Source organism: Myotis yumanensis, unplaced genomic scaffold, assembly GCF_028538775.1.
Source record: "Myotis yumanensis isolate MYYU_CA2020_CCGP unplaced genomic scaffold, mMyoYum1.0.hap1 SCAF_2, whole genome shotgun sequence".
NCBI lineage: Eukaryota > Metazoa > Chordata > Mammalia > Chiroptera > Vespertilionidae > Myotis > Myotis yumanensis.
In genome coordinates, this window is record NW_027223753.1 from 185004698 (window position 1) to 185031362 (window position 26665).

The window sequence follows — 26665 nt, forward strand, 5'->3', positions numbered from 1 at the left end:
CATACGTTTTCAATGCATTTGGGTAATTGGATACTTATTTTTTATCCAGCATGTAAACCTCTCAGGTCCTTAATGAAATAAGCCTCTATATGTATCTATGTCATCTTCCTTAAATCTCTTTTGGTGTAAGACAGAACAAAAGTTATTATAGAATAAATCAACTAATCAAGGTAGATCAAACCTCATAAGCTCTCTGAAGACAGCTTATACATTCTTTCTTTCCTGTGGACTGAAATTCTCCTTAGGAAAACATTTCTAATTTTTTGTGTATGAATTTTAGTCTATGTCTAAGGTAGTAAAATAATTTCAAGCTTAGAAATGACAGTATTATTTCATGAAAACTATTCTATATGGCAAGTATAGGGCTTTGCCTTAAGAGCTATTTAAAGACCTCTTGAATCTTAGGTCTCTCTTATATACTTACTTGTGTTTTGTTTAATAAATATAAGAATAATTTTGTAATACCGTAATCAATAAAAAATTAAAAATAAATAAATAAATATAAGAATAATGCTTGGGGGAAAATGCTTAATAATAAGAATAATTCATAAAACTTGGAGAATTAAAAATAAAGCCAAAATTAAAAGAACCTATAATACATTTCACTCAGAGAAATGACTGTTCACAGTTCACAGTTATCTTACTATTCCTCTTATTTATGCTACAATTCACTCATACAATCAATATGGGGGCCAATGTTGATGCCAACATCCGGTTTTACCGTTTTCCTCTGCTCTGACACAGTCCAGTCTTCCTTACACAATCAAACATACATAACCTCCATCTGTTTCATTCACACACAGATTCTCACATACACCGTCTTGTTTCTCCCTGGTTATGGCCCAATAAAGAAAGGGCATATTTAATGAGTATAATAATCAGCTCTTATCCAGTCTTTTACAGTTATTCATGCCTTTGTTTATATCTGTAAACTCACCTAGCTTATCAAAATGTTACCTTCTTGCCCCAGACAAGAGGCTCAGTTGGTTGGAGCATCATCCCATACACCAAAAAGATTGTAGGTTCAAATCCAGATCAGGGCACATACCTAAGGTTGTGGTTTCAATCCCTGGTCAGGGAGCATATGGGAGGCAATTGATCAATGTTTCTCTCTCACATCGATGTTTCTCTATCTTTCTTTCTCTCTCACCCTCTCTCTCTCAAATCAATAAACATGTCCTCGGGTGAGGATTTAAAAAGTTACCTTCTTCAAAAAGCCTCTGTTTTTAACTCCTGTGGCATCAAAATAGGTTTTCTCTAACTCTTACCTAAAAACTGAATTTAAAACATATATAAGTTCTTTCCCAAATTAACCCACAAGATTATTCTGCAAAAAAACATAGGCCCTTTTGAGTGGATGTCTCTCTACAATATGTGGTGACCCTAATTCTTGCATCTCAGTCTTAGTCTATGAATAGTTCATTCGGGATGCCAAAGGTAGCGTTACACAATAACTCATACGTGAAACTAAACGAAATATATTCCTCTTACACAATGATAAATTTCAGTACAGCACAGAATTACACCTGGTTTTATGATGTATAATTATTTTGAGATTTAAACTATCCCTCTGTCTTAGAAATACTGTTTTACTTTGGATCTCTTCTACATCTATCTACTTAGAGTGACACAAATGAAAAAGGCTAATGTAAAGACACTTTCAGATACTTGTTACTGAGATTAAGTAGTACTTGGCACATATAACCAAAAAATAATATTTTCCCATGAAGTGTTAATAAAAGAGAGACGATGCTATATTGTCCTAAAAAAAGATCAGAAGTCTACCCAAAGATTCCTAGTAGAAAGACCAACCACCATAATATAATGTTCCTATGTAAAAGATGTTTCTTTTAGGATGACCCCATCTCAGTAATTCTCTCCTCGGGGCAAACATTTTTGCACATTACCTTGCAAGTCTGAATCATTCGATTTTGGACTGCTTCTTGCTCGGCGCTCCGTTTTCTTAATTCCCGGCCCACCACCACTGCCGCCACCTCCACCTCCACCCCCTCCACCGTTGTGGCCTTTCCCATAGCCATTGTACACGGTTGTGCAATTGCTTTTGTAGATAGAAGAGGGTGGGCTGTTGAGGCGATTCTGGCGGTCGATCTGGCGGTCTTTCAGTTTTTTGTGTGGAGGCTTGATGTACTGGTCTTCCCGGGTAATGTAGCTTGACATTCCATAGAGTGGTATAAGTTCTAAAATGGATGATTATGACAAATGCCAGCTCAGTCTATGTTTCAATAATAAATTATTAAATGGTTAAATAACCTGACTGTTAACAAGCTTTTTTAATATTACTAAATACAGTATTAAAATATTTTTAAGAAAATAATATACATGTTATACATGCTTATAATAGTCCCATTTGTTTCTGATCAATCAAAGATTAATTAATCTTTACAAAAATATTTTTATTGATTTCAGAAAGGGAGAGGGAGAGAGAGATAGTAACATCAGTGATGAGAGAGAATCATTGATCAGCTGCCTCCTGCATACCCCACACTGGGGACTGAGCCTGCAAACCAGGCATGTGCCCTGACCGGGAATCAAACCATGACCTCCTGGTTCATAGGTCTATGTTCAACCACTGAGCCACACCAGCTGGGCTAGGAATAATTAATCTTTAATTACTACACTGTGTGTTCAGACATGTTCCAGACACTTTTATACTAAAGAAGACAAAATTAGTGTCCAACAAAAAAAACCTCCTATTCTGATTGAATTTATAAATTCGATTTTGCCTGTCAAAATATTTTTTTCAGCTGTTGCAATATATAAAAAATTAGAAAAAATAAAATACCCCTTAAATGTTTACTTAGAATCAAGATACTTAAAAATATAGTTACCTTTGTAGACAGAATAGCTTTCTATTGGAAAGTATATAGCACCCAGAATAAAAGGAGTAACTTGTGGCATCTAAAATAGTCAACATTTGAATAAAACCTACTAAAATGATGAGATGAGAAATTTCTATTAAAAAGAGTCAAAGCTCACAGAATCAGGGACAATATTCAAGAAGATACTGCAAGGGTGAATATAAGCCATCCCTTCAACTTGGTGTCAAATAGAATATGTTTGGTTGTGGTCTCAAACTCCTATGTTGGAGTAATCAGGAGACAAGACAAACTGACTAGTAGAATGTTAAGCTGGCTTAACTATGCATATTTTTAAGTGGCTCTAAAGAAAATGGGAGCCTGCAAAATAATCTCATGATCGGAGCAGAAGGGGGATATATTAAATTTAAATAAATTAAAAGCAATATTCAGATATTATTTAAAATGCAAAACATAGTATAGATTGGGTCCTTATATGTTTATATGAAAAAAGGGCCCTACATGCAAGACCTCACCCAATACTGTTCCAGGCATACCAGGACTGTATGGCCACCCTAGTTAACAACTGGTGTTTCCACTTTTCACTTTCTTTCTCTTCACAAAACTTAAGGAAGACCTTTAAAAAGCAAACATTCATGCCCTGGCCCATGTTTCTCAGTAGTTAATAGCATGGGCCTGCGCACCACAGGTTAGAAGGTTTGATTCCTAGTCAAGTGTATGTACCTGGGTTGCAGGTTTGATGTGTCTCTCTGTTCTTTCTCTCTCTCTTTCTCTCTCTCTCTCTCTCTCTCTCTCTCTCCCGCTTTCCCCAACTTTTTCTGAAAATCAGTGAAAAAAATCTTTGGGTAAGGATTAGAAGGAAAAAATAAATAAAGCAAATATTCACAAGATAACCAATTTGTACCAGAGAATGTGAAAAAACAAATAAAACACTATTAAAAAAGCAAATGCCCAAATAAATTATGTTCAAATATACAAAAAGGATAATAAATATTTTAAATATCACAATGCTTTAACTTGGGCACTAATATATTAATCTTTTAAAATATGTCAAACAATTTTTAAGCTCTTATAGTTTGGGAAATTAAATGTTTAAATTTCTTTTAGGTATAAATGTTGAGAACTAAGATAAGAATATGTTCATATGGATTTTTTTTATTAATGCAAAGGGATTTTGTTTTACTGTTTTCTTTCATTTAAAATCAATAAAGGCACTGTTATTTGCACATTATTACTCTGTGCTATTTTAATGAAATTAAACCAAAATACCCTATGAAATTAACACACAATATTTATATTGCTTAATTCTAATGATTTAAATTCTGTTGTCTAAAATTGCAAAGTACATCGTTTACAACATAGTAACTATGTGGCCTCCTACTAACAGACTACTCTTCATCAAGCTATGGGTCCACAGCCAAGGCTTTTCACAGTGTCATTAAGCTCAGACCTAACCAGAAAACTCGACAAACACTCAAATACTTAATGTATAGTGTGTCAAAGGACTGAATAGTTTAAGAAACTGAATCTTTTTCAGTTTTTATCCAAATATTTTCATGGAATATGCCCACTCATCTGATATTTTGGGGTGCTTTGTCACTACTGATAGGAAGTTATTGACACCTCTATGAAATTAAAGTGTTAATTTCATCTTTTGCTATCATCTCTCCATACACTGTCATGGTAGCACCTGATTCTTCTGAATTATACTAAATTTACTTCTAACTACTAAAAAAAAAAAAAAAAATTACCAAACTAATTCTATCCCTAAGTTACAACAGAAGATTTCACTTGAAATACCTATCTCAAATTTTTCTTTCGTTAATAAAAAAAATTACAATGTGAGATGAACATACAGGAGAAAATATATATTTATAACTGATAAGAGTAAGTGAGGTAGTAATTTGCTCCAAAACTCTATAGTGTAACAGATATTTCTCATAAAATTTATCTGAACCAACATAATAAATGTTTGAAGTAATAAAATGCGTATATTTATATTCTGACTCAAGAATATCACTTTGCAAAGGTTAAAGTCTAATTTTTACCCTCATTTAATCTGGATTCTTAGTGTACACTCTGATAGAAAAGAGCTTTAGACTAAACTAATACCAAGGCTAAAATTAAAAAGACATAATGTTGGTATCTCTGAGACTCCTTTTCATTTCAAGGTAAGTATCTGCCTAACAACCAGTGAAACTGTGGCTGTGCTAATGGCTATTCTGAAACTAAAACAGGGTTCAGGAGGACCCCATCAACATCGAGGAGATTCTGAGTTCTGCCAATGTTGCAACATAGAGCATCTAGGAAACTCAAAGGTTACTGAGACCTCGCAGTCTTCTCTCATTGGAAATGGGACACAAAACCCTTATGAACTTCCCTGCTATTACTAGACTATATAGATGTCCAGGAACTAATGTGCTGGCGGTGGCCCAAGCCACTCGCACATAAAAATATGTTAACAGGGCACCAGAACGTATGCTACATCACTACCTCTTTTCTAAAATAGCAACTGGCTATCCCAGTCCCTGTTCTTTGTGGGGTGGGATAGTGAGGCAGAATTTAGAAAATGTAAAGAAAGAAAGAGCTGCAACCCATAAAGTAATTTTTGCAAAATAATTCAGGACAAAGGAAGCTAGGAATTTCCCATGCGTTTATACATCAGATAGTCCCTCTTCTGCCATACTTATTATGGAAGAAACAAAGGCCTCTCTGGCTCTCTTAAGCTACTTACGTGTTGCAATCAGTTTCAACAGCTGTCAGTGCCAGCAATAACCTACTCACCTTGTTCATATAATGTAGGGGGAAGATGATGCTGAGGAAAGAACTGAGGAGGCATATCTCCAGGTCCGGTAACAGGTGGGTAGTAAGCCGTGTGGGAGTTTTGCATATAATGTGGGTGGTGAGCCAAGTAGGGGGGTAGGTGATGGGTTGGAGACATGGCTGAGGGGTAGCTTGGGGGGTAACACTCAGGAGACTGGGGTGTGACCACCACCCGGCGGACTCCAGTATTGTCTTCAATCACCTAAAGAAAACAGCAAAAAGAAAGAGTGTAGTATGTATTGTTAGCTAATATCTTGTGAACATACACAGTAGTTAGTATTTCCCCCTTAATTTTAATTTTCTGCCCTCCAGAGGAGGAAAAATTAGCACCCATTAAATTCTGGTTCTATAATCCAACCAGTTAAATGAGTTTTAGACCATTTAACCATTACAATTTATGAAATTTTCATTAACCACCTCATTCTGATTACAGAAGATTTTTTGGAATGATCAAGAGCTTGATGATCAATCTTGTTTGTCTCATAAACAAGACTTCATCCAAGACAAGTGAATTTGATATGTGCTTAAGTTAATTTTAGAAATGACTTTAAATATAACTACCAGGTCAGTGATTTTTCCAGAAAGAAGCGACTTTCTGGGGTATATACTATGCTTTACAGGGCTGAGCTTTCTGAGAACACTTGAACCCATTCCTACTTTAGCATGCACAGTTCCATCACCATAGAGGCTTTAGTGGGAAAAAAGGAAACAACTTCAGAAACCATAACAGTGCCAAAAGGTCATTTAATCTGGGACCAAGGATGTAAATGAAATAAGGGGATTCCAACCAATGAAAACCCTGACTAATCCCAAATCAAATCGGACACCTCTGCTTATATCCTGGTGAGGTAATGAGTGTTATGAAGGAAGACACGAGGCGGGACCCGCTATGAGGAGAGTGAGTGCCAATCAACATTAGATCCATACTTTCTCCAAATGCTTTTAAATTTACACAAGGAAAGTAATGAACTAAAGTCGAACAATACCAATATTTATTGCCTCTGTGGCCAACTTCATGCAACCTGCTCTAAGAGCAAACAATTTTGTTGAGACACAAGATAAGAAACAACTAACAACAGATACCATAATCAAAAGGGAAAGCTGTGTAATACAGAGAAGAGCATTGAATGACAGAACCAGAAGGGCTTCACTAGCCTCAAAGAACTGATAGGACTGGGAGAGCTGGACAATAGCCCCTGAGACAAGGCAGTGGAAGGGGCAATGAGGGCATAAGAGTAAACTTGGAAGCCAGGACTAGGCTGCCAAAGAGACCAGCTGGTCTAATAAAGTACTTAAAGACATTCAGGGACTCACAAGTTAAGAAGTGCTTTAAAAAAAAAAAAAAAAAAGACCCCAACACTGAAAATTAAACTTGTAATTGAAATACATATCTCATTACACCTCAGGAGGCTGATTATAGGTAAAATAAAATGACTTAATGGTAATCCAAAGCATTCTGATAAAATTTATATTAAGTTTTGTTTTGAAAAACATTGCCTAATTTAAAATGGCAAGTTTATCCATTTTAGTCTATACTTTAGTGTACAAGATAGGTTTAGTTTGAATTAATAGTAATTAATCTTTAGATTAAGAAAACAAAAATATTTATGTTTATTAATGAATCAATTACCATAACAGTATCAGAATTAACTACTATGTTAAAAGTTCCTTAACAAAGCAATATTATTAACTCCTTTAAATTAAGATTCCGAGTCATATTCCTACTATAGCTCAAAACATGTGTATTCTTTAATAAATGTAACTTTTCTGGACTTTGGCAAGCTAATCACATTAACCTCATTTATGAATGCGTGACTGCCAATTTACAGGTGGATGTGAAATCATGCTTAAACCATGATATTGGAAATTCGAATGCATGTGCTAATAACTATTATCAAAGCACATCTTCTATGAATAGTTTTAGTAGCACACCTTGTACAACTTAGTATAAATATGGATTTTTCTAACCATCTAATATAAACATGCATCATTCTGTACTGTCTTCTGTTTCCCCACTCTGCCTGGCTATTAAGAGAAAAGGAATATTCCAGATAGTCCTCTTTCATGGAGCAATCCTGTGGTAGACACTGGGAGGTCCACAGAAGCAAAGTAGTTGTTTTCTAGACACAATCTTCATTATTTCAGGCTCTGCAAAACGTCAATGGGTAAAATGGTCACACGGACGTGAGCAATGTAGTAAAACAAGAACAGGGTTCTCACTAAATATGAAGAACAACTCTGAGTTTATAAAGGCAGTTATAATGAAAAGAAATTATTTTAATCATTTTATCATATGATTTTTGGCATTAAAGCATTTTTTTAAAAAGCTGAGTAGCCCTAGCTGGTTTGCTCAGTGGATACAGCATCGGCCTATGGACTGAGGTTCCAGGTTCGATTCCTGTCAAGGGCACATGCCTGGGTTTCGGGCTTGATCCCCAGTAGGGAGCATGTAGGAGGCAGCCGATCAATGATTCTCTCTCATCACTGATGTTTCTGATTCTCCCTCTCTTTTCCTCTCTAACATCAATAAAAATAAATAAATAAAAATAAAAAATAAAAAGTTGGGTAAACAGCACCAACAGAGTTAAAAATATTAGTTAAGGAAAAGGAATAAAAATAAAAGATAAAGAGCTGAAACATCTTTTTATTTTAATATTTTGTAAGAATAAGTATTTCCACTACTTAAAAATATTAATAGGTCTAAAGTATAAATTATCTTTCACCAAAAAAAGGTTTCCAGTTAGGAAACAAAGTCATTTTCTTAAACTACAAATTGCCTACATATATGAAAATGGTTTGACAGCCCCATTTTTAATTATTTTAAGTTATTCTGTGGTATTTGTGAAAGACATCTATTTACTAGTACATGTATAATTCAACACTTTCACCCTTACTAATCAAGGCCAACTTTATCACTAAAAATATTTTTAAGAAAATGAAATATTAATTCTGAAATAATCAGAAACAAACCCCCAAAATATAAGCTAATTATTTTGCTTACTGTTCTTCCATAATACAAATTACAACATATTTAATTACCAAATTCAATTCTGATCTATGTCTAAGAAAATTATGCCTATGTTCCCCAAAGAATAAAGAAGTCTGAGTAACAATAATAATGCACAAAATAATACTCAACTCAAGAAATAGTGGCAATAACATTCTTTGTTATTTTTTTTTAAAAAGGTTCATAAGGAAATATATCACTGTAGCAGAATTTAGAAATCAGAATGAGTTCAGTCCAAAAATCTTCAGACAATAAAATGTGCCTTCAGTCTTTTCGAATAACCATGGAAAAGACAGACTCATTTCCTGTTGGGATGAATGAAATTGTGACAATGTCCAGAGGCAGACAAATCACCTGCATTCAATTCAACAACTGTTTCCTGACACATACTATGAGCTAAACACTGGATATTCAAGTGAGGGGGAAAAATCGGTCTTAAACAGTAAGATTTATTTATATAGCCTAAGAATAATATAAAGAGAAAAATTAGACTAAGTCTTAAGTGTTGTTCAGAAATCAAAACAAAGTACTGTCTTTTCTGAAATTAAAAACAAAGTATTCTTCATCTAGACCAGTGATTAGCAAACCGCGGCTCGCGAGCCACATGCGGCTCTTTGGCCCCTTGAGTGTGGCTCTTCCACAAAATACCGACTTCTGTGCATGGGCCACGAAGTTTCAATCGCACTGTACGTGCTCGCCCACACATGGTATTTTGTGGAAGAGCCACACTCAAGGGGCCAAAGAGCCACATGTGGCTCGAGAGTCGCAGTTTGCCAACCACTGACTAGACTATTTTCCTAGCTCTGTGACGCAACAGAATGACCACTCACATATCTTCTCCAGAGCACAGACCCTTGGAAAAGATCACTGTGCTAGGTTCTCAGCATACCACCTGTTATGGTGGCTGAATTATGTCCTCTCTTCCCCAAACTAATTTATGTATTGAAATCCCAACTCTCTGTACCTCAGCATGTGACTATATTTGGAAATAGGGCCTTTAAAGTAATGTAATTATGATAAAATGAGGTCATATGGGTGGGGCTTAATCCAATATGACGTCCGTAAAAGATGTGTAAATTAGGCTACATATACACAGGAAGAAGACTGTGTAAAGATGCCAAAGAAAGATGACCATATACAAGCCAAGAAGAGAGATCTTAGAAGACACCAAACTTGTAGTCTCCAGAATTATGAGGAAATAATTTCTGTTGTTTAAGCCACCCAGTCTGTGGGCACCTACAAACTAATACACCTCCTATCTGTCCTCTAAAGTCCTACCACTAGCCTTGTCTGCTTAAAAACACCCTCTACAAAAAGTAATGCATTTATCCACCATGAACAAATGCCCAGCCACCTGCCTCAGGTTAAGGAAGAAAGTCCACCTGATGGAAGCTAGTTTGCTCCTTTATCACATCTTTGGATTCTGCTCCAGAAGTATTTACTGAGAAACTGAAAGGACAGAACGGGACTGATAACTGTGTTCCTAACTCCTCTTCAAGCAAAAGCCATAGAATGTATCAGTTGCTCAGCCAGCCCTTATCTCAGCAATAGGAATGCAAGGAAACTAGCCCAAGGCCAAAAGTATGCTAGCCACCTCCTGTCTTGGTGTAACAAGACCCTAGCTGCACCCTGCCCTTGCGTCATTAGCCCCCGGCCCTCACTCAACCAACCGGAATCGGCCAAATCAGTGGTCTGAGTGAGCCCCCACCCCCTGACCCAAGCCCTGTAAATTCTTCCAAGACTCCGGGCTCTCTTGCTTCCTGCCACTCCACTGCATCAGTGGGGGAGGCAGAGGGACCAAGCTAGCTAGCTTGAATAAAAGACAGGTCAGCCATCGGACTCGGCTCCCTGGTGGTCTGTCTTTGGGGATTTTGAAATCTGGGCATAACATTTGGGGGCTCGTCCGGGATTCCCAAGACCCACGAGGGACCCCGATCCGGAGAGTCTGACTGACCGCGGTAAGTGTCTGTGTGTTGTCTGTTCTGTCCTGTGTGAGCTCATTTCTGAGGGATGTGGAATACCCTCATTCTGTAATGCCCGAAGCGGTCTAGGTGGATGCACTGCTGAAAGACCACGGGCCAGGGGAGTCAGAGGATGCTCCCCTCCCCCTCTGGAGGGATGCGGAAACCCCTCACTTCTGGAGGGATGCGGAAACCCCTCAATCTGAGACAAGGTGGGTCGCTCCCGCCAGTTGGCGAATGGCCATCGTCTAATCTGTAGTTTTGCTTCCGCAGAGTCGGAAGGTTGTTTTGGTTTTGCTTCCATAGAGTTGGAAGACTGTATTTGTCTGTGTTTGTGGTTTTTTTTTCTGTTTTCTGTGGACTTACTGGATGAATGTTATGGGACAGACTCAAACTACTCCTTTAAGCATGATGGTCGTTTTAAAATCAAGAGCTGGGCCAAACCTGCTTGTCAGCCTCAGGTGTGGCTTTCCATAACCTCTGGGTACTTGGGACCTTGAAGCTTACTGAATTCGAATGATAAAAAACTTATGTCTTGCATTTTTGAAGTTTATTCTTTAAAATGTTACTGCTTAAGAAATGCTGAATATTTGACTTGCCAGCTAAAAGTTTAAGGTTCGGGTTGAATTGGGAAAAACTGTGTGTTGTGGTAGCTAAACGCCTTTGCTGAATCAATGTCTGGTGAAAGTGTATGAGTGTGGAGGGAGGGAGCCTGCCCTCTCCTCTCCTTTGTGTGGCTTCAGAACTTTGGTCAGGCAGGCATCTGAGAGAGGATCTGTGAAAACAGATCACCCTCTCCCTTGTCTGTCTCTCGTCACCGACCATCATGGGGTCGGGACAAAGTTTGTTTGTGTGGGACTAGCCAATTTACTACAGAGAAGGGGGACTAGAACTGGTCTGTGTAAAGCGAAAAGGACTTTGTGCTATCTGTTTGTACACATGAGGAAAAACCCTGCTTTAAGGAGAAGACAGTAGAGAACTTTTAATTGCTTTACTCTGAGGTATAATCTTGCTGTATCAGGTTAAAATTTTAAAAATCTAGGATTAATTTAAAGGTGTAAGGTTGCAACCCAAAGAAGTTTAACAAAGGCTAGCTAGATTCCAAAATTGCTTAGTTCTGAGATTGCTTATAAAAAAAGCAAGAGAGAAGTCTTTTCAAGTTGACTATTTGCTTAGCAAATTAACAAAGTAGCAAATTTCAAAGAACTTGTTATTCATGGTTTTCTTATCTCTTTGGTAGACAAAGGGCTTACAGCTCCGCAGGTCTTGGAGAGATTTACTGCCTGTGACTGTATTTTGTTTAACTTGCTGTTTTCAATTGTTTATTAGAATCCTCATAGAGGACGTAACCTGGTCTTTCCCTTCCTCCCTCATCCGGATTCTGAAAGCATCTGTACCTGGATTTCAGATGGTCTCCAGGCTTTTGTCTGCAAGAAACCTCCCTATGCGCCCGTTGTCTTCCCAGGCTGACTCTGTGAGGAAAAGCGGTCAGCCTGGGCTGAGAGAAGGGGGGCGGGGGTGTTGGCAGTTAAGTTGCTGGCTGCAAACCTAACAGGTCTTATCAATGAACTTCAAGGTCACAAAAAGTAACTAAGCACAGTCTTTCTCTGCCCTGGTTTATTCTTTTTAACCCCTCTAATGCTGAATCAGACCGATACCTGTTCTTAGTTTTATCATTAAAGAATTAAGGTTTCTAAGAATAAAAATTATAATATGTTAAAAACAACTAAACTCCCAGGAGAAAAGCAGAGGAGGAACAAAGCTAAGGTCCGCAGCCGACCTGGTGATTTAGATCTGTTTTGCTAGGCAGACTCAGCCCCTGAGAGCCAGGTCAAAGAAGGGAGGGGCTGAATGCCTGAGCTGCCCGAAAGGCCCGGAAGCCCCTGGTGGAGAAGAAGTGGTGCACGGATCAACTAGAGCCTAAGGAGCTGCGGAAGCTGCTGGCGGGCACTGAGGTGAGGCTGGCGGGCGGTGCCCAGGGGATGCTAAGTGAGCGGACGCGAGTCAGGGCATTTCCTGGCCTCACCTCCCTCCCCAACCTGGCGCCCCTACTGGCGCAGGTGCAGGCTAAGCTGGAGAACACCAAGGTGCTGGAGCTGATGGTGCAGCATGTGCTGCGGGAGTGCTGCGGGGCAGGGCTTGCGGGCGCGAGCAGCTGCAAGCAGAAGCCAGCGAGCGCTTCGCTGCCGGCTACATCCAGTGAACCTCCTGCTTGAGTCCATACCTCTGAGAAAAGGCAGTGGCTTCCGGGATTTGCTGGGGGACGCTCTGGCCGGGCCCCTGGGCAGACCCTAGGCAAAGCAACTGGCTCACAGGAGGGGCTGATATTCCCTTCTAGTGCACTCCCTTGAAAGAGGCCTGGTTGCTGCTCTGCCACAAAGGGAACTGGTAGAAAGGCAAGAAAGCAGGGCCCTAAGGGTTAACAAAAGGGCACTCTCCCTGGACCTGGGAGCCATCAGGACTTTAAAATTCTCCAAGAGAGGAGAAGTCTACTCAGAGACTGGCCGAAACCTCGTTGGGATAGGAAAACCAGAGGCTGCATATTGAACTTATAGACTGCAGTTTGCTGGGCAGAGGTCCAAGCCCAGTTATATAGGGGTTAAGCTACCTGTGTACAGCAAAACAACTTTCTCCTGTGCCAGAATACATTTTAAGAAAATTGAATGCATGATAGACCAGTAAGCTGGGCGCAAATGCTTTGCATTTGCCTCCGTAAACGAAGGTTAAATCGTTTATGCCAATCTGATTAGTGTCATTTGTTGTCCACACCCAGGGACAAATGAAGTTAGAAAATAAGCCTTATTTTGATTAGTTGTTTTATTCAGGAGGAGCCAACCCAGTCCCTCCCTACAACATGAATAATAAAATATATATTAAGGAATTTTAAAATTGCTCAAACCTTGCTGCCTTGGGTCCAGTTCTGCGTGTGTAAGAAGGGACAGAGTAAAGTTTAGTAGCAGGCCAGAAGAAGCTGGCAAGGCCATCCAAACCACCCAGCCGCTATTGGCCAGAGCCGCCTGAGGCAGACCTCCTCGGACTGGCAACAGCTGACTCTGACTAGGACAGACTGGGCTTTTTCCAACTGGGCCCCTATGAGCCGATGGTCAAAATGAAGATCAGGGGCCAGACTGTGAACTTTATGGGTGATACAGGGGCAGAGCACTCGGTAGTTACTCAGAAGGTAGCTCCCCTCTCAGGACAGGAAGCCACCATTATCGGAGCTACCGGGACCACAGCTGCAGACTGTTCTGCCGCCCCCGCCGATGTCAGTTAGGCGGCCACCAGGTGGTTCATGAATTCCTATATTTGCCAGTCCCTCTAATGGGCAGAAACCTTTTAGCCAAAATGAAAGCAGAAACCACTTTTGCCCCAGATGGCTCAGCACAGCCTTGCCTAGATGAAAGGACCTCTCCAATGATCCTGTCCTCCTGGGAGGCATACACAGCTATCCCCAGTTGGGAGGTTAGAGGAATAAAGTCCAGGGAAGTTAAGCTAACTCAACCAAGTCAGAGAGCTACCAGGGGATGACGAGGATGATTTTGAGTCCAAGAATTAAAATGTATCTCTTAACAACACTTACAGTCTGAGTGTCTTTTCTCATAACTGTCAGAGGAGGAAGCTAGTTCTCCTTACTGAACTGAAATGCTCCACAGGAATTTTAATAAACTCCTCAGTTCCTAAAGCTCTGTCTTCTACTTCTGGGCTGCAAATGACAAGAATCAAAAAAAGAGCTTGAAAGGCAGGATGCAACAGAAAAATTTGAAAGGCTGCCCCAGAGGGCCAGAGATGAGCCAGGAGGAGGGCAGAGCAGCCTGGGGACACACATGCCTCTGTACGCAAGGCCTGGCAGCCGGCTGGCAGAGGGGGAAAGAACACTGAGGGAGCCACCTGCACACTGAAAACTGGGACCAAATGAGTCTGTGGAGGTCAGGCTCAAGCTCCATTCCCAACTGCTGCGACCATACTTGAAGTGGGCTCCCAGGCCATTCGGGGAAGGAAGAACTCTCAGCTGAAACTGAGCACACAAACAAAAGGCTGGGCAATGCAAACAGCTGCATGGACCCATGGGCAGGCAGAGTCCAGGCTTCTCCCAGCCACACAGGTGCTCACCCCTCCACCAGCATCTGGGTCCTGCAGTGTGAATTACAGATCTGTCTCTCCCACCCAAATGCAAGTCCCTCAAGGGCACCTGTGCACACAGGCAGCTTAGAAGAAAGGATGGCTAAATGAACAAATGAATGAAAAAGCAAACAACAACAAATAAATATATCTTCTTAGATTTGATGTCTATCTACCAAGAGCTATTTAACACATTCATTATCAAAATTTCCCCCCATAACTCAGTAAATATCTGACATTCTTCTCCAAAATTTCAAATAATCTAAACCTAGTTAACTGCAGAAGTGCCATGCCTGACTTGTATTTTAAATATTAAATACCATTTAATATTTACTATTTAAATTATTTTAATATTTGATTTCACAAGAAAGACACTGGGGAAAAGAAAAAGACACTGAAAACCAGGAGTGCAAAGGTGTTAGCTCTCACTTTTCCTCTCTTTGTACTAACCCTTCACTCCGCATTTTCTAATCCAGGGTGGGGCAAAAGTAGGTTTATAGTTATTCATATGGAAAATAATACAACAATAAATTATAAATAATAAACTGTGTTTCACATACAACTGTAAACTCACTTTTGCCTCACCCTGAACAGTGAACAATATAATAGAGGAAAAGCAAATTAATTGTTCATGGAGAGTAGAAATTTGAAACATGAGGATGTTATCTTCCCTGGCCCATCCCCTTTTTGTTACTATGGAAAATACTCCCACCACCATCACCTAAGTACCATCAGGAGAAAGCGAAATTGGAATAAAAAGAGCATTCAAAGAGCAACCAGAGTTAGATAGAAGCAAGTGATCCTTCTATTTTACTGATGAAGTTAATTGACTTAAAAATGGTGGACGAATTGAATGTCTTTCCAAATCTGACTTTTCTGTCCTTTCAGATTGCATGCTTACATCTGTGGATGAAAATACCAAACATATATCTCAATGTCATTTTCTCTTCATATCTGTAATGGCTAACACTGATGAAATAATATTCCAATGTTTCATTATCATTAATGTCCTGAGACAATAAGCCCTTTAGGCTTAAGACCAGTTCCTTTTGCCATACAACATGGTATTTTTGTAGCCAAATGGAAAAATACATTATTGTTGATGTTTCTAGGTTTCTAAAAGTCCTTTATATAATATAAAGGATTAGTCTGCAGAGCATTTACAGATTGAGAATAGATATCAGTTTTAAAATTTTTATTTTTAAATTAAAAATTTTTTTAAAATCTTGAATTCCTTTTCTCAAACAGTTCTTGCCAATGGTTAATCAAAAAAATTCATCTGCTATGTAGGTAACCAAGCCTATGGTTTTAAATAACAAGGTGATTCATGACTAAACAAAAATTCCCCCAAAATTTTACCTACACACTCATTTATATCTAAAAATCTTAAATTTTCTATTGGTGCTTAATTTTTAACTCTCATGCCAATTCCAGGCAATGGCTAAAGAATACACTGACGGGGGGGGGGGGGGGGGGGTGGTTAGATCCAGATAACAAATCCAAGCCAGATTGCTGTACAGGGATCACAAGCTGGAGGCATTGATATGGCACTTACTGATAGGCTTGCTCGGGAGGCGACTGTATAAGGGGATACCCCATAAATGGCAATCCCCGCTCTGTTTCCTTTATATGTGCCAACATTTTTATACACACAGAAACAAGCTAAGCTACTTACACTTACGGGAATCTATAATCTGGAAAAAGGAGAGCAACTAGGGCATATATAAATTAAAAATCTTTTAGTACATTACTGGACACACTTGTCTTTTTCCAGATGACTACCCAATTATTTAAAACTAAACCCACGGAGGTCTGGAGAGGCTGATGGAAACAAGTATATCCTCTGTGGTATCTCTTTAATCCAACTACTTCAGGTGATGCTATAGGTGAGGGGACAGTGGCAGCAATTTATTAAGACCTTCCAAACTAAGAAAGAAGCCAGGCAAGGTTAAGAGACACAGCTTACAAACAGCTGTCGTAGCACGCCCCGGCTACCCCAACTTGAGGATACCATGGGAAGGGAGAGACCCCTGTTTTAAACAGAACTGAGCTCCTTAAGACACCGCTGAGTCAAGCAGCTCCTTTCCCAAGCAGAAATACAGCACTGGGCAGAGGCTGAAGGAAAATGGCAAACTGATAAACTTGGTGTAACAATTAAAGCCATAACAACAACTCCTGTGGTTTGTATATCCTGTAATCTATATCTATATCTATCTATATCTATCTATATCTATCTATCTATCTATAAGTAATATGCAAATGAGGTTCGGACTCCGTAATGGTCACAACCAGCTCAGAGGAGGGGCCGGGCGCAGCTCCAAGCCTGAGAGAACAACACGTAGGCACGGCCCGAAGCCTGACAGATCAACACAGAAGGGCGCCTGCTCCAAGCCTCCACAGCGTGGCTAGGGGCAGGCCCCCAGCGGGGACACACACACACACACACACACACAAACACGGAGCGCCTGATCCAAGCCTCCAACATGCCTGGGGGCAGGGTCCTCAGCAGACACACACACACACACATACACACTGTGCACCTGCTCTGAGCCTCCGCAACATGGCTGGAGGCAGGCCCCCAGCGGACACACACACACACACACACACACACACACACGGTGCCTGCTCCAAGCCCCTGTGGCCAGAGTGCAGACATCCCCTGAGGGCTCCTGGACTGTGAGAGGGGGCAGGCTGGTCTGAGGGACCCCCAACCCCCAGTACACGAATTTCGTGCACCAGGCCTCTAGTAGTTTATAAAATGCTTGGCACATAACTTAATGCATAACACTCAGATCTTCTAACATGGGTAATATCATAGTCCTAAATTCTAGATGAAGAATTTTAGGATCAGTTAAGTAACTGAGTAACCTAAGGTCAGCTAAGTATCAGATTTTATTGTATCTCACCAACCTAAGTAAAAAAAAGAAGCCCATTTGGCCCAGCTGGTGTCACTCAGTGGTTGAGCATCAACCTATGAATCAGGAGGTCACGGTTGGATTCCCGGTGAGGGCACATGCCCAGATTGCGGGCTCAATCCCCAGTTGGGGGGGGTGGGGGGGGGGGGGAGGCATGCAGGAGGCAGCCAATCAGAGATTCTCTCATCATTGATGTGTCTATCTCTCTCTCTCTCTTCTTCTCTGAAATCAATAAAAATATTTTTTAAAATTAAAAAAAAAGAAGTAGCACATTTGAAGTTCGAAAATCAAACCTAATTTTCCTCATTATCTGTGTGGCACATAAGAATACCAGACAGGTGAAAAGTTACCTCCACAGAGTTTCAGGCAATAAAATGGGCCAATTATTACAGACCAAATGGAAATGCTGTTTTAAAGAACACACTGTCAGAAAACAAACAGTAAGTAGAGATCTGATGGTTTGCTTTATGAAGATATTGATAAAGTTATCACCAGGAGGAACCTGTGGGTAGTAACTGTTTCTGTACTCCAGCACCTCGACACAGATCAGCACAGAAGAGATGGCCAATCGGAGGTGATTTCAGTCCAGCTTCTCAAGCACACTCACATAGAAACACAAGTAGATTGTTCTTGATCGTATCTATGAATTTCATATTTTACATTTAAAAATGTTTCACCAGTCTTCCAATGGGTTCCATAGCCCAAGAAAGGATCAATAATTCATGCTGACACCCTGACCGGTTTGGTTCAGTGGATAGAGCGTCGGTCTGCGGACTCAAGGGTCCCAGGTTCGATTCTGGTCAAGGGCATGTACCTTGGTTGCAGGCACATCCCCAGTAGGGGGTGTGCAAGAGGCAGCTGATTGATGTTTCTCTCTCATCAATGTTTCTAACTCTCTATCCCTCTCCCTTCCTCTCTGTGAAAAAGCAATAAAATATATATATTTTTAAAAAGAATTCATGCTGACGATAGTCGGATCATATTTATCACATAGTAAAGTAAGTGATGGGTTCTAAAGAATGTGTAGAAAGATAAAATCCACTTAACCTTCATAAAGTTTTGTACGCAATAGGTTAGGCAAAGGTGTTTTTCTATGAAAAGTTGTTTCATAGGACAAATATGTTACTAATTTAAAAAGGAAGACTATACTAACTGTGCAATAAAATCAAATATTATGGGCACAATTTAATCCTAACTAATGATTCAGAAGTCATTTCTAGATGCGATACTGTCTCAATGTTATTCTGAAAGTCAACTATCACTTTTCCAAGTGAAGAATAGCATTGCAGTGGATAGAATGCCAAATACCAAAGGAATGTGTTGTACTACACTTTTGGTAATGCTTGCTTATGGAAACTTATGTTCTTACTTGGTCTCCTTTTTAAGGAATAATAGAGGAGAATTATCTAATTTTAGATTAGATTAGACATCCTCCAACCCTTTCTTTTCTGCTCCTCCCTCCACAAGATAACAATGACTCCAGCCAGCCAGTAACATTTTGATAATTGCCTATTATGTGCTGCGCACCTTTAAAGAAACTGGAGATCCAGTGATGAACAGAACACTTAGGGTCCCTGACCTTGTGGAACTTAAATGCTAAAAGGGAGGGAGACCAACAATGATCAAGTAAGCAAACAAGTGAAACACCACCCAAGTAAATAACTTAACAATATTCCTAAAAATCACATGGGAGTTGAATGCAGAGACCTACCTGGGCTCATGTTTCCTCCCACTAATCTTGTGTTCTATTAAACCACAATGCCAAGATCTCAGAAACAAACAAAAAAAGAAATCCAAGAGAAAATGCAGAACAGGGAAACAGAGAGAAAGCTCAGAAAGGAAAGGTGTACAATGCCTTGAGGGGAGGTACGTCCTAGGCACATTCTTTAATTTAGCAATGCCTATCCTGTCTGTAATTATTGCTTGGGTAAAATAAGCCATCTACTGAAAACTAACGTACCTGAAAATCTGATGACAATGAAAACTAGAACAGAATAGACACATAAATCTGCTGCTCTTTCCACAGCTCCCAACCTCCATGCATACACTCTGTTCATTCAGGAACACTTTCCCAACTTCCTATAGAAAAATCAATTCCTCCAAAGGACGAGCAAGAGATTCCAGTTCTCTTTATTGTTTGATGCCAAATGGATCTGACTCTCAGTCTGTCAGGGCACAGGGTAACCCTCCATGCTCCCTTCTGCTCAACATTAAAGAAGAAATACAGCATCAGTTTAACCATAGTTGTAATTACTACAGGGAAGGAGCTGAGGCTAATATGTAAGGCTCCTTCCCCACTGGGCCAGGTCTTTAAAAAAATCCTCATTGTAGAATAACCAACCATACTAAAATTTAAATACATTTAAAAATATTCATGTCTCTCCCTGGTCACAGGAAATTGAATATATATAATTGCAACAGGTGTTTACCCATTTGCTAATCCCCAAAACAAAGGAATGAAGTTAAGTTACATACTCTGCTATGACAACAAAAATACTTATTTCAACTACTATTCAGTTTTTAGTTTACATCAATTAATCTGGATTTTTTTAAAAAGAGAGAGGTTTCCCAAATGATAGCACATTAACTTAGATATTTCACTTTTTCTTTTCATATGCTTTCTTAATCTTTAGGTCTACATGAAGTTTTTCCTGTAACATTTGAAAAATGTTTCATAAATTACTATGGAAGGATGGAAAATAAAACTCAAGGCATCTGCTTAAGAAATTTTTACGTATAAATTATTCAGAGTGTTAATAATGAGGTTAAAAATTGAGAAGAACCATGGCCAGTATACAATGAAAGGAAAAAATTGCTTCATACTGTGTGATCTCAGTATGTACTGAGAAAGGCAAACTGCCCGTTTCATTGAAATTGTTCTAACAGTCGTCTTCATTTTAATAGCTACCACTTACTGAATGCCCACTGTTATGTGAGGTGTAGACTGCATTTTCTCTTAATTCTTACCTCTACCAGATCAGGTAAGTATTCACGTATGTGGCGAAAGAATTTGTAACAGTTACATGGGAAGTAAGTTTGGTGGAATTTGAAGGCAGGCCTCTTCAGTTAATGTCCATGTTCTTCCCAACTACAGTACTCACCCTGTTTTCTCCCATAGTTTCAACCCTAATCACACTCACAAGTGTTTATACATGATGGAAAAGGTGATGAGTGTGACAGGACTAACTGCCTTCTTACTTAAATCCACTTTCTCACAGTTAAAAGAAAATGGATCCTATATTTTCTCTTCAGCTGGAAAGATCATGTTATTTTTTTCCTCAAACCTTCCCCAGCATCCCACCGAAAAGCACAAAACACACTTACACTACAGTACACAAAAACCTACTATATCAGAGGCTGCTGAGTTGAAATGACAAGATTCCACTATTCTCCTACCTAAGTCCACACTATCTTTAAGGTCCATGGTTCAGTCCTTCTCAGCCTAAGAAAACAAAGATTATTATGTTAACTGCACCTCAGAGCAGACCACAGCTGTCTGTCTCCTCAACTCCTGGTGTTTCTCTTACTATATGATAATCTCTGCACATTACTGACATTTGTCTTTTGTCAAATTTATTTGATCAAATTTATGAATTTATCTTGAAAGTTGTTTTAGCTACTTAATTATGTAATGCATCAATTTTTTTCCATTGACTCACAGTTCAGAATCAATGTTACTAATGTAACATTTTTAATAATTCACTTGCCTCCCTCGTCAATCCTATATAATAAAGTCCTAATATGCAAATTTCCCCCTCTACTGGGAGTTCTGCTGGGAGTTCGACCGTTTGCTATGATGTGCGCTGACCACCAGGGGACAGCACAGAACATGGCAGGTGTTGGCCACACAGCACTGGCAGTGGGCGGCAGTGAAGACGCGGCAGGCCGCTGGGCTGCCAGGTGCTGAGTGAGCTGGGCAGGGGCCCAATGCCCCACCAATCCAATCGCAGGATGACCAGCAGCTGCAGCGGGGGGGGGGGGGGGGGGGGGGGGGGGCAGGTGGCCAGGGAAGGGAGGGAGTACCCGGCCGGCAGCCACTAGAGACCCTACCAGTGCATGAATTTCGTGCACTGCATCTCTAGTCTATACTAATAAAAGGGTAATATGCTAATTAGACCAGATGTCCTTCAGGACAAAGCCACGGTGGCGGGAGCTGAGGCAGATACAGTTAGGGCAATCAGGCTGGCAGGGGAGAGCAGTTAGGGGTGATAAGGCTGGCAGTGGAGAGCAGTTAGGGGCGATCAGGTAGGGGGCAGAGTGGTTAGGGGTGATCAGGCAGGCAGGGGGGTGAGCAGTTAGGAGCCAGCGGTCCCAGATTCCAAGAGGGATGTCTGACTGACAGTTCAGGACATCCCCGGCAGGGGTCCAGGATAGGAGAGGGTGCAGGCCAGGATGAGGGACCCCCACCACCTCATGCATGAATTTTGTGCACTGGGCCTTTAGTTTTCTTATAATAATGGACAATCTCATATGTGAGAAACTGGTGTTAGTCCTGGAGAAAGATTCATGAGTAGGCACACTCCACACCCCCACACTCACATTGTCAGAAAGTAATGTAATAGAAAGCAAATACATCCATCAAGGCAGGCTCTGTGGCTGACTTCAAGATCACATCAGAGTGGGAAATAGGTTGGTAAAATCAGAAATGTGTGGGTTGCGATTCTGGTTCCACTATGAGCCTCAGTTTCCTTATATGTAAATGACAGTAACACCACTGGCAAGAAAAAGTACACTGTGGCTTTTCTCTACCAGAATGTTTAACTTTTAACTGGCGTTCCATAAATGGACCTTTAACGTACAAGGAGGTGTTTTTCTGCCACCTCAATGGTGAGAACTGTACTATGTTCAATGGAATGAAACACTTCCTCAAAATAAATGAGGAGCCATAATGGCATCCTGCATTCCTTGTTCTTTTCTGTTAATTGACTGGCAACGTGGATGTGATCCATCATCACATGTCCTGCTGGAAGGGGCTGCTCTGCACCCTTTTCTCCCTCCAGTGACTTATTTACAAAGACTTGTGTAAAACAAGCCATTTATTTAAAACAGGGGGAGGACTAGCCAACATTCTGGCGACTCAAAACAAAACAAAACAAAGATGCCAAACTGGCTCACGTGATAGTAAGGATGGAAAAAATGATACTATAGTGGCTGCACTATGACTTACATGGTAAAGAAATGGGTAAGTTTTACATCAGAGAAGGATAAAATTGCTTTGATTCCTGCCTGCACATCAGCAATTTTTCTATTGTAGCTGCCAATTCTTTTATCCTAGCAAATCATTAAGAACTTAAAATGACAGATTTTTTTTAAAACCACTATAAAAACAGAGGAGGAATAGAAAGAAAAAAATTTGGAGGAATATAATCCAAAAAATGCTAACACAATGATTATTATCTTCTGTGGGTAGTAAAATTACGAATATTTTTATTCTTTTCTGATTTTTTTTCCAATGAGTATAGGATGTTCTTACAAAGAGGGGGAAAAAAAAGAACAAAAAGGCAAAGGAGAAAAACAGGAATTTTCTGGTTAGGAATTTGGAAAGGAAGATGTGCAGGGACAAAGGGAGACATTCATATTGTGCTGAGCCTAGGACCACAGTTAAAGTATATACATACAGATATCCACATTCCAAGCACACACAACATTTAAAACCTTATCCTGGTATAGGAGTATAACTTTTTCCTTTAACAATTTTTTAATCTTTTAATATACCTTTTACTTTTTAAATTGCTATTGGCTACTTTATTTAAAAGAAAAACAAAATTTTAGAGAAATGTAAGTACAAACAGCCAAGTTCTCACATCATACTCAGTAATGCACCAAGCCCAAGATGTACCGCATTGTGTAGAAATGAGACTCCTAGAAGAGAGGACAGGCCCTACTTATACTAACAATGTCTCCTTTGATATTTTTACTGATTAGTCTCTAATTTAGTAAACTCTATGAAGAAATCACAATCATTGGTCAAGCGTGACACCCAAGGGCAGCCTAGCCGCCCAGCTGTGTTTTCCTCCCTCTAACTCTGGCCTATTAAGCAGCGAGACTTGGGAAGGGCTGCCTGGTACCACAAAAATGACAACTCTGGCATCATCTGAACTAAATTAATCTTGGAATACGTTTTCAAGCCTCCACATGTTTTCTCTTGGCACAATGACAGTGCCCATAGTGAGTGGAGAAGTCCATCAACTGGTTACCTGTGAGATATAACCTAGAGGCACATGGATAGGAGGAATGGATCCATTGGGTGACATCATCGGAACTTCAGCAGGTCCTAAAAGAAGCAAGAGCAAGATATTAACAGTTGAAAAACATAGAGTACTCAAAATAATCATTGATATTTTAAAAACATTATCAAAACTAAAGAGAATTAATCACTTGGACTATTTTCTCTTCAATAATTGTTACACTCTGCCTTCGACATGAAATTATGGATGAAAAGAAATTCTCCAGCTGTATAAGTCAAGGGGGGGGGGGGGGGAAGCAAAACTATGAGCATCTTTATAAATATTTAATGATTCCCAAATCCTCAAGGATGCTTAGTTAAGAGTAGTCTAACAAAGTGGGGCAAAAGTTTCTTTTTATTTGTCTTTAAAATGTATTAATAACATTTTGAATGTATTAATAACATTCAAAATACAAAATTGATTTACATTAAACAAATTATTTTTAAATGGTTTATCTCCTCTGGTTTAAAAAACCCCAATCGCCTTAACTGGTTTGGCTCAGTGGATAGAGCGTCGGCCTGTGGACTGGAGGGTCCCAGGTTTGATTCCAGTCAAGGGCATGTACCTTGGTTGCAGGCACATCCCCAGTAGGGGGTGTGCAAGAGGCAGCTGATCGGTGATTCTCTCTCATCGATGTTTCTAACTCTCTATCCTTCTCCTTCTCTCTGTAAAAAATCAATAAAATATATTTAAAAAAAATAAAAAATAATAAAAAAATAAAAAGCCCCAATGGATGTAGGTTCATAATTTTCATTTCAAATTATTATTTTCAGTAAGTTATTGTAACATGACATTAATTTCCAAAGAGAAGAAACCAAAAACACTTCAAGCTAAGTGAATTTGGTATGCCTCTTATGTTATAAGGCAGAGGGGAAAAAGATCACATTTTAAAACTAGGCACTATTAGAAATACTCATGACCAGTTTACGTGGCGTTGTTTCAAAGTAAAACATTCAAATAACAACAGGTTAGTTTCAAATTCATCAAAAGTTAATTACAGGTCTAATACAAACAATGATCAGCAAGGTAAGACTCACCTAAAATACAGTTTGAGTTAATATTTAATTACAAAGAAACCATAATATTTTTCATAACATCAAAATCAACTTCTGACACCCTACCAAAGATCCCGTGATTACATGGTTTCCCTAGATGTGCAGGAACACCACATCTTTAACTTTTTAGGTTGGTAGCTAGCTCCCCTATTTAACACACACTGCTCAAATGTCAATCCACACTGTGGGGTTTTAAAAATTAAATTTATTTTGGTGACATTGGTAAATATAATTATATAGGTTTCAGGTGTACATTTCCATGATACATGATCTATATGCTGCATTGTGTGCCCACCACCCAAATCATCTTCTATCATCATATGTTTACCTTCCCTCCCCCACCTCCCTCCCACATGTTTCTAGTCTGAGATGCGACTTCCTGGCTCCAAGTGCCCTGTGTTGTTTATTTTCTCTCTCCCAAAGAGTGTTGTGCTGCCGGCAATGAAAATTGCTGAACTGTAACAAAAACCAAGAAAAATACAACACTTTTCTTGGCAAAAGAAAATAGATCCTGCCACCCAATGCTGCATTTACATGTAAGCATAATGCACCCCTCACCGCACAGTATAACTCAATGTTCTAACTACTTCATAGGAGAGGACCAGTTGGGGATATAGAGGGACAGGGATGTTGGGGTACCCATCCACAGGTCTACAAGTAGAGGGATGAAAACAGAGTAGAGCAGAAAAGACGCTGATATCCATACCACCTGACCAGAGTTCACACTGCAACTTCATGGACAATACACCATAGCACTAAACTATCTGATAATCTCTAAACACATACAAAACCACAGTGGCCTCTCTCAGGCTAACAAATTGATGATTATTTAAAGCAAAAGACAATGTCATAATTGAATGAGCCTATTCTATCTTAAAGTATGATTTCAATTAATACATATACTACTCACTGAAGGTACTTTCCAAATCTATCTTTCTCATTAGTTTTAGCATTTTTGCCATAGTCATCAAGACATTTCGGTATGTACTAAATACTTTTATTTGGATTGCCTCACTTAAGAACCACAGACAACTATTTTAGCCTTAGCCTGAGCAGTAGCTATGAAATCCAAGGGTCTCTGCCTGGTTTCATTCCCAGCTCACTAGTCACACTGGTTATGTGACCTTGAACAATTCACTTTTGGAGCCTCACTGCTCAACAGGTATAAATGAGAACAAGTCCTACCTGATACATTGGGTTTAAAGATTAAATTCAATAATGTATGCAAAAACGCTTAGTAGTACATAGCACAAAAACCACTCATCAAAATGTTAGCAATTTTTACAATGTTTTTAAAATTTTTATTTATAAGTTTTTGTTTTTCAGTTTATTTTTTTGTTAACATTATAAGTACTGATTTACTTTAAATGTCCTTATAAACACATAAAATCAGCAACTATACACTTTGTACAATATTGCCTTAAGAGGCTAACCTTGTACATCAGACAAATATCAAATACTTCACAGCACAGATGTGAACAGAAATGCTACCACCTCAGTATTGTTTTTAAATAACCAAAATGTATACCAGGCACAGTCTCTTAACCCAAGACATGACCCCTAAAACTGTTAAAGTCATTTGTGTAAAATACTTTAAAGAATGTAGGACAAGTGAGTGATTTACAGCCAGAAAATGTTTTCTTCCCAGTCTTGATTTCAAAAGTAGCCAAATGACTTTAACATGCTTGCACCCCCCTTCCTCTTGTCACTGTCATCAAACC

The 26665-nt window shown here is 39.5% G+C and overlaps 1 protein-coding gene across 3 annotated transcripts in view; it reads right to left on the bottom strand.

Annotated features, from left to right (window-relative positions):
• Positions 1-26665, bottom strand: part of FNDC3B (fibronectin type III domain containing 3B) — a 334918-nt gene that overhangs the window by 134832 nt on the left and 173421 nt on the right. For all 3 annotated transcript variants that reach the window (XM_070406793.1, XM_070406792.1, XM_070406791.1), the window contains exons 4-6: positions 23860-23936; positions 5622-5862; positions 1908-2198 (exon numbers count right to left, since the gene is read on the bottom strand). In XM_070406793.1, coding sequence (XP_070262894.1) covers positions 1908-2198; positions 5622-5862; positions 23860-23936 — 609 coding nt within the window. The remainder of the gene's footprint in view (positions 1-1907; positions 2199-5621; positions 5863-23859; positions 23937-26665) is intronic.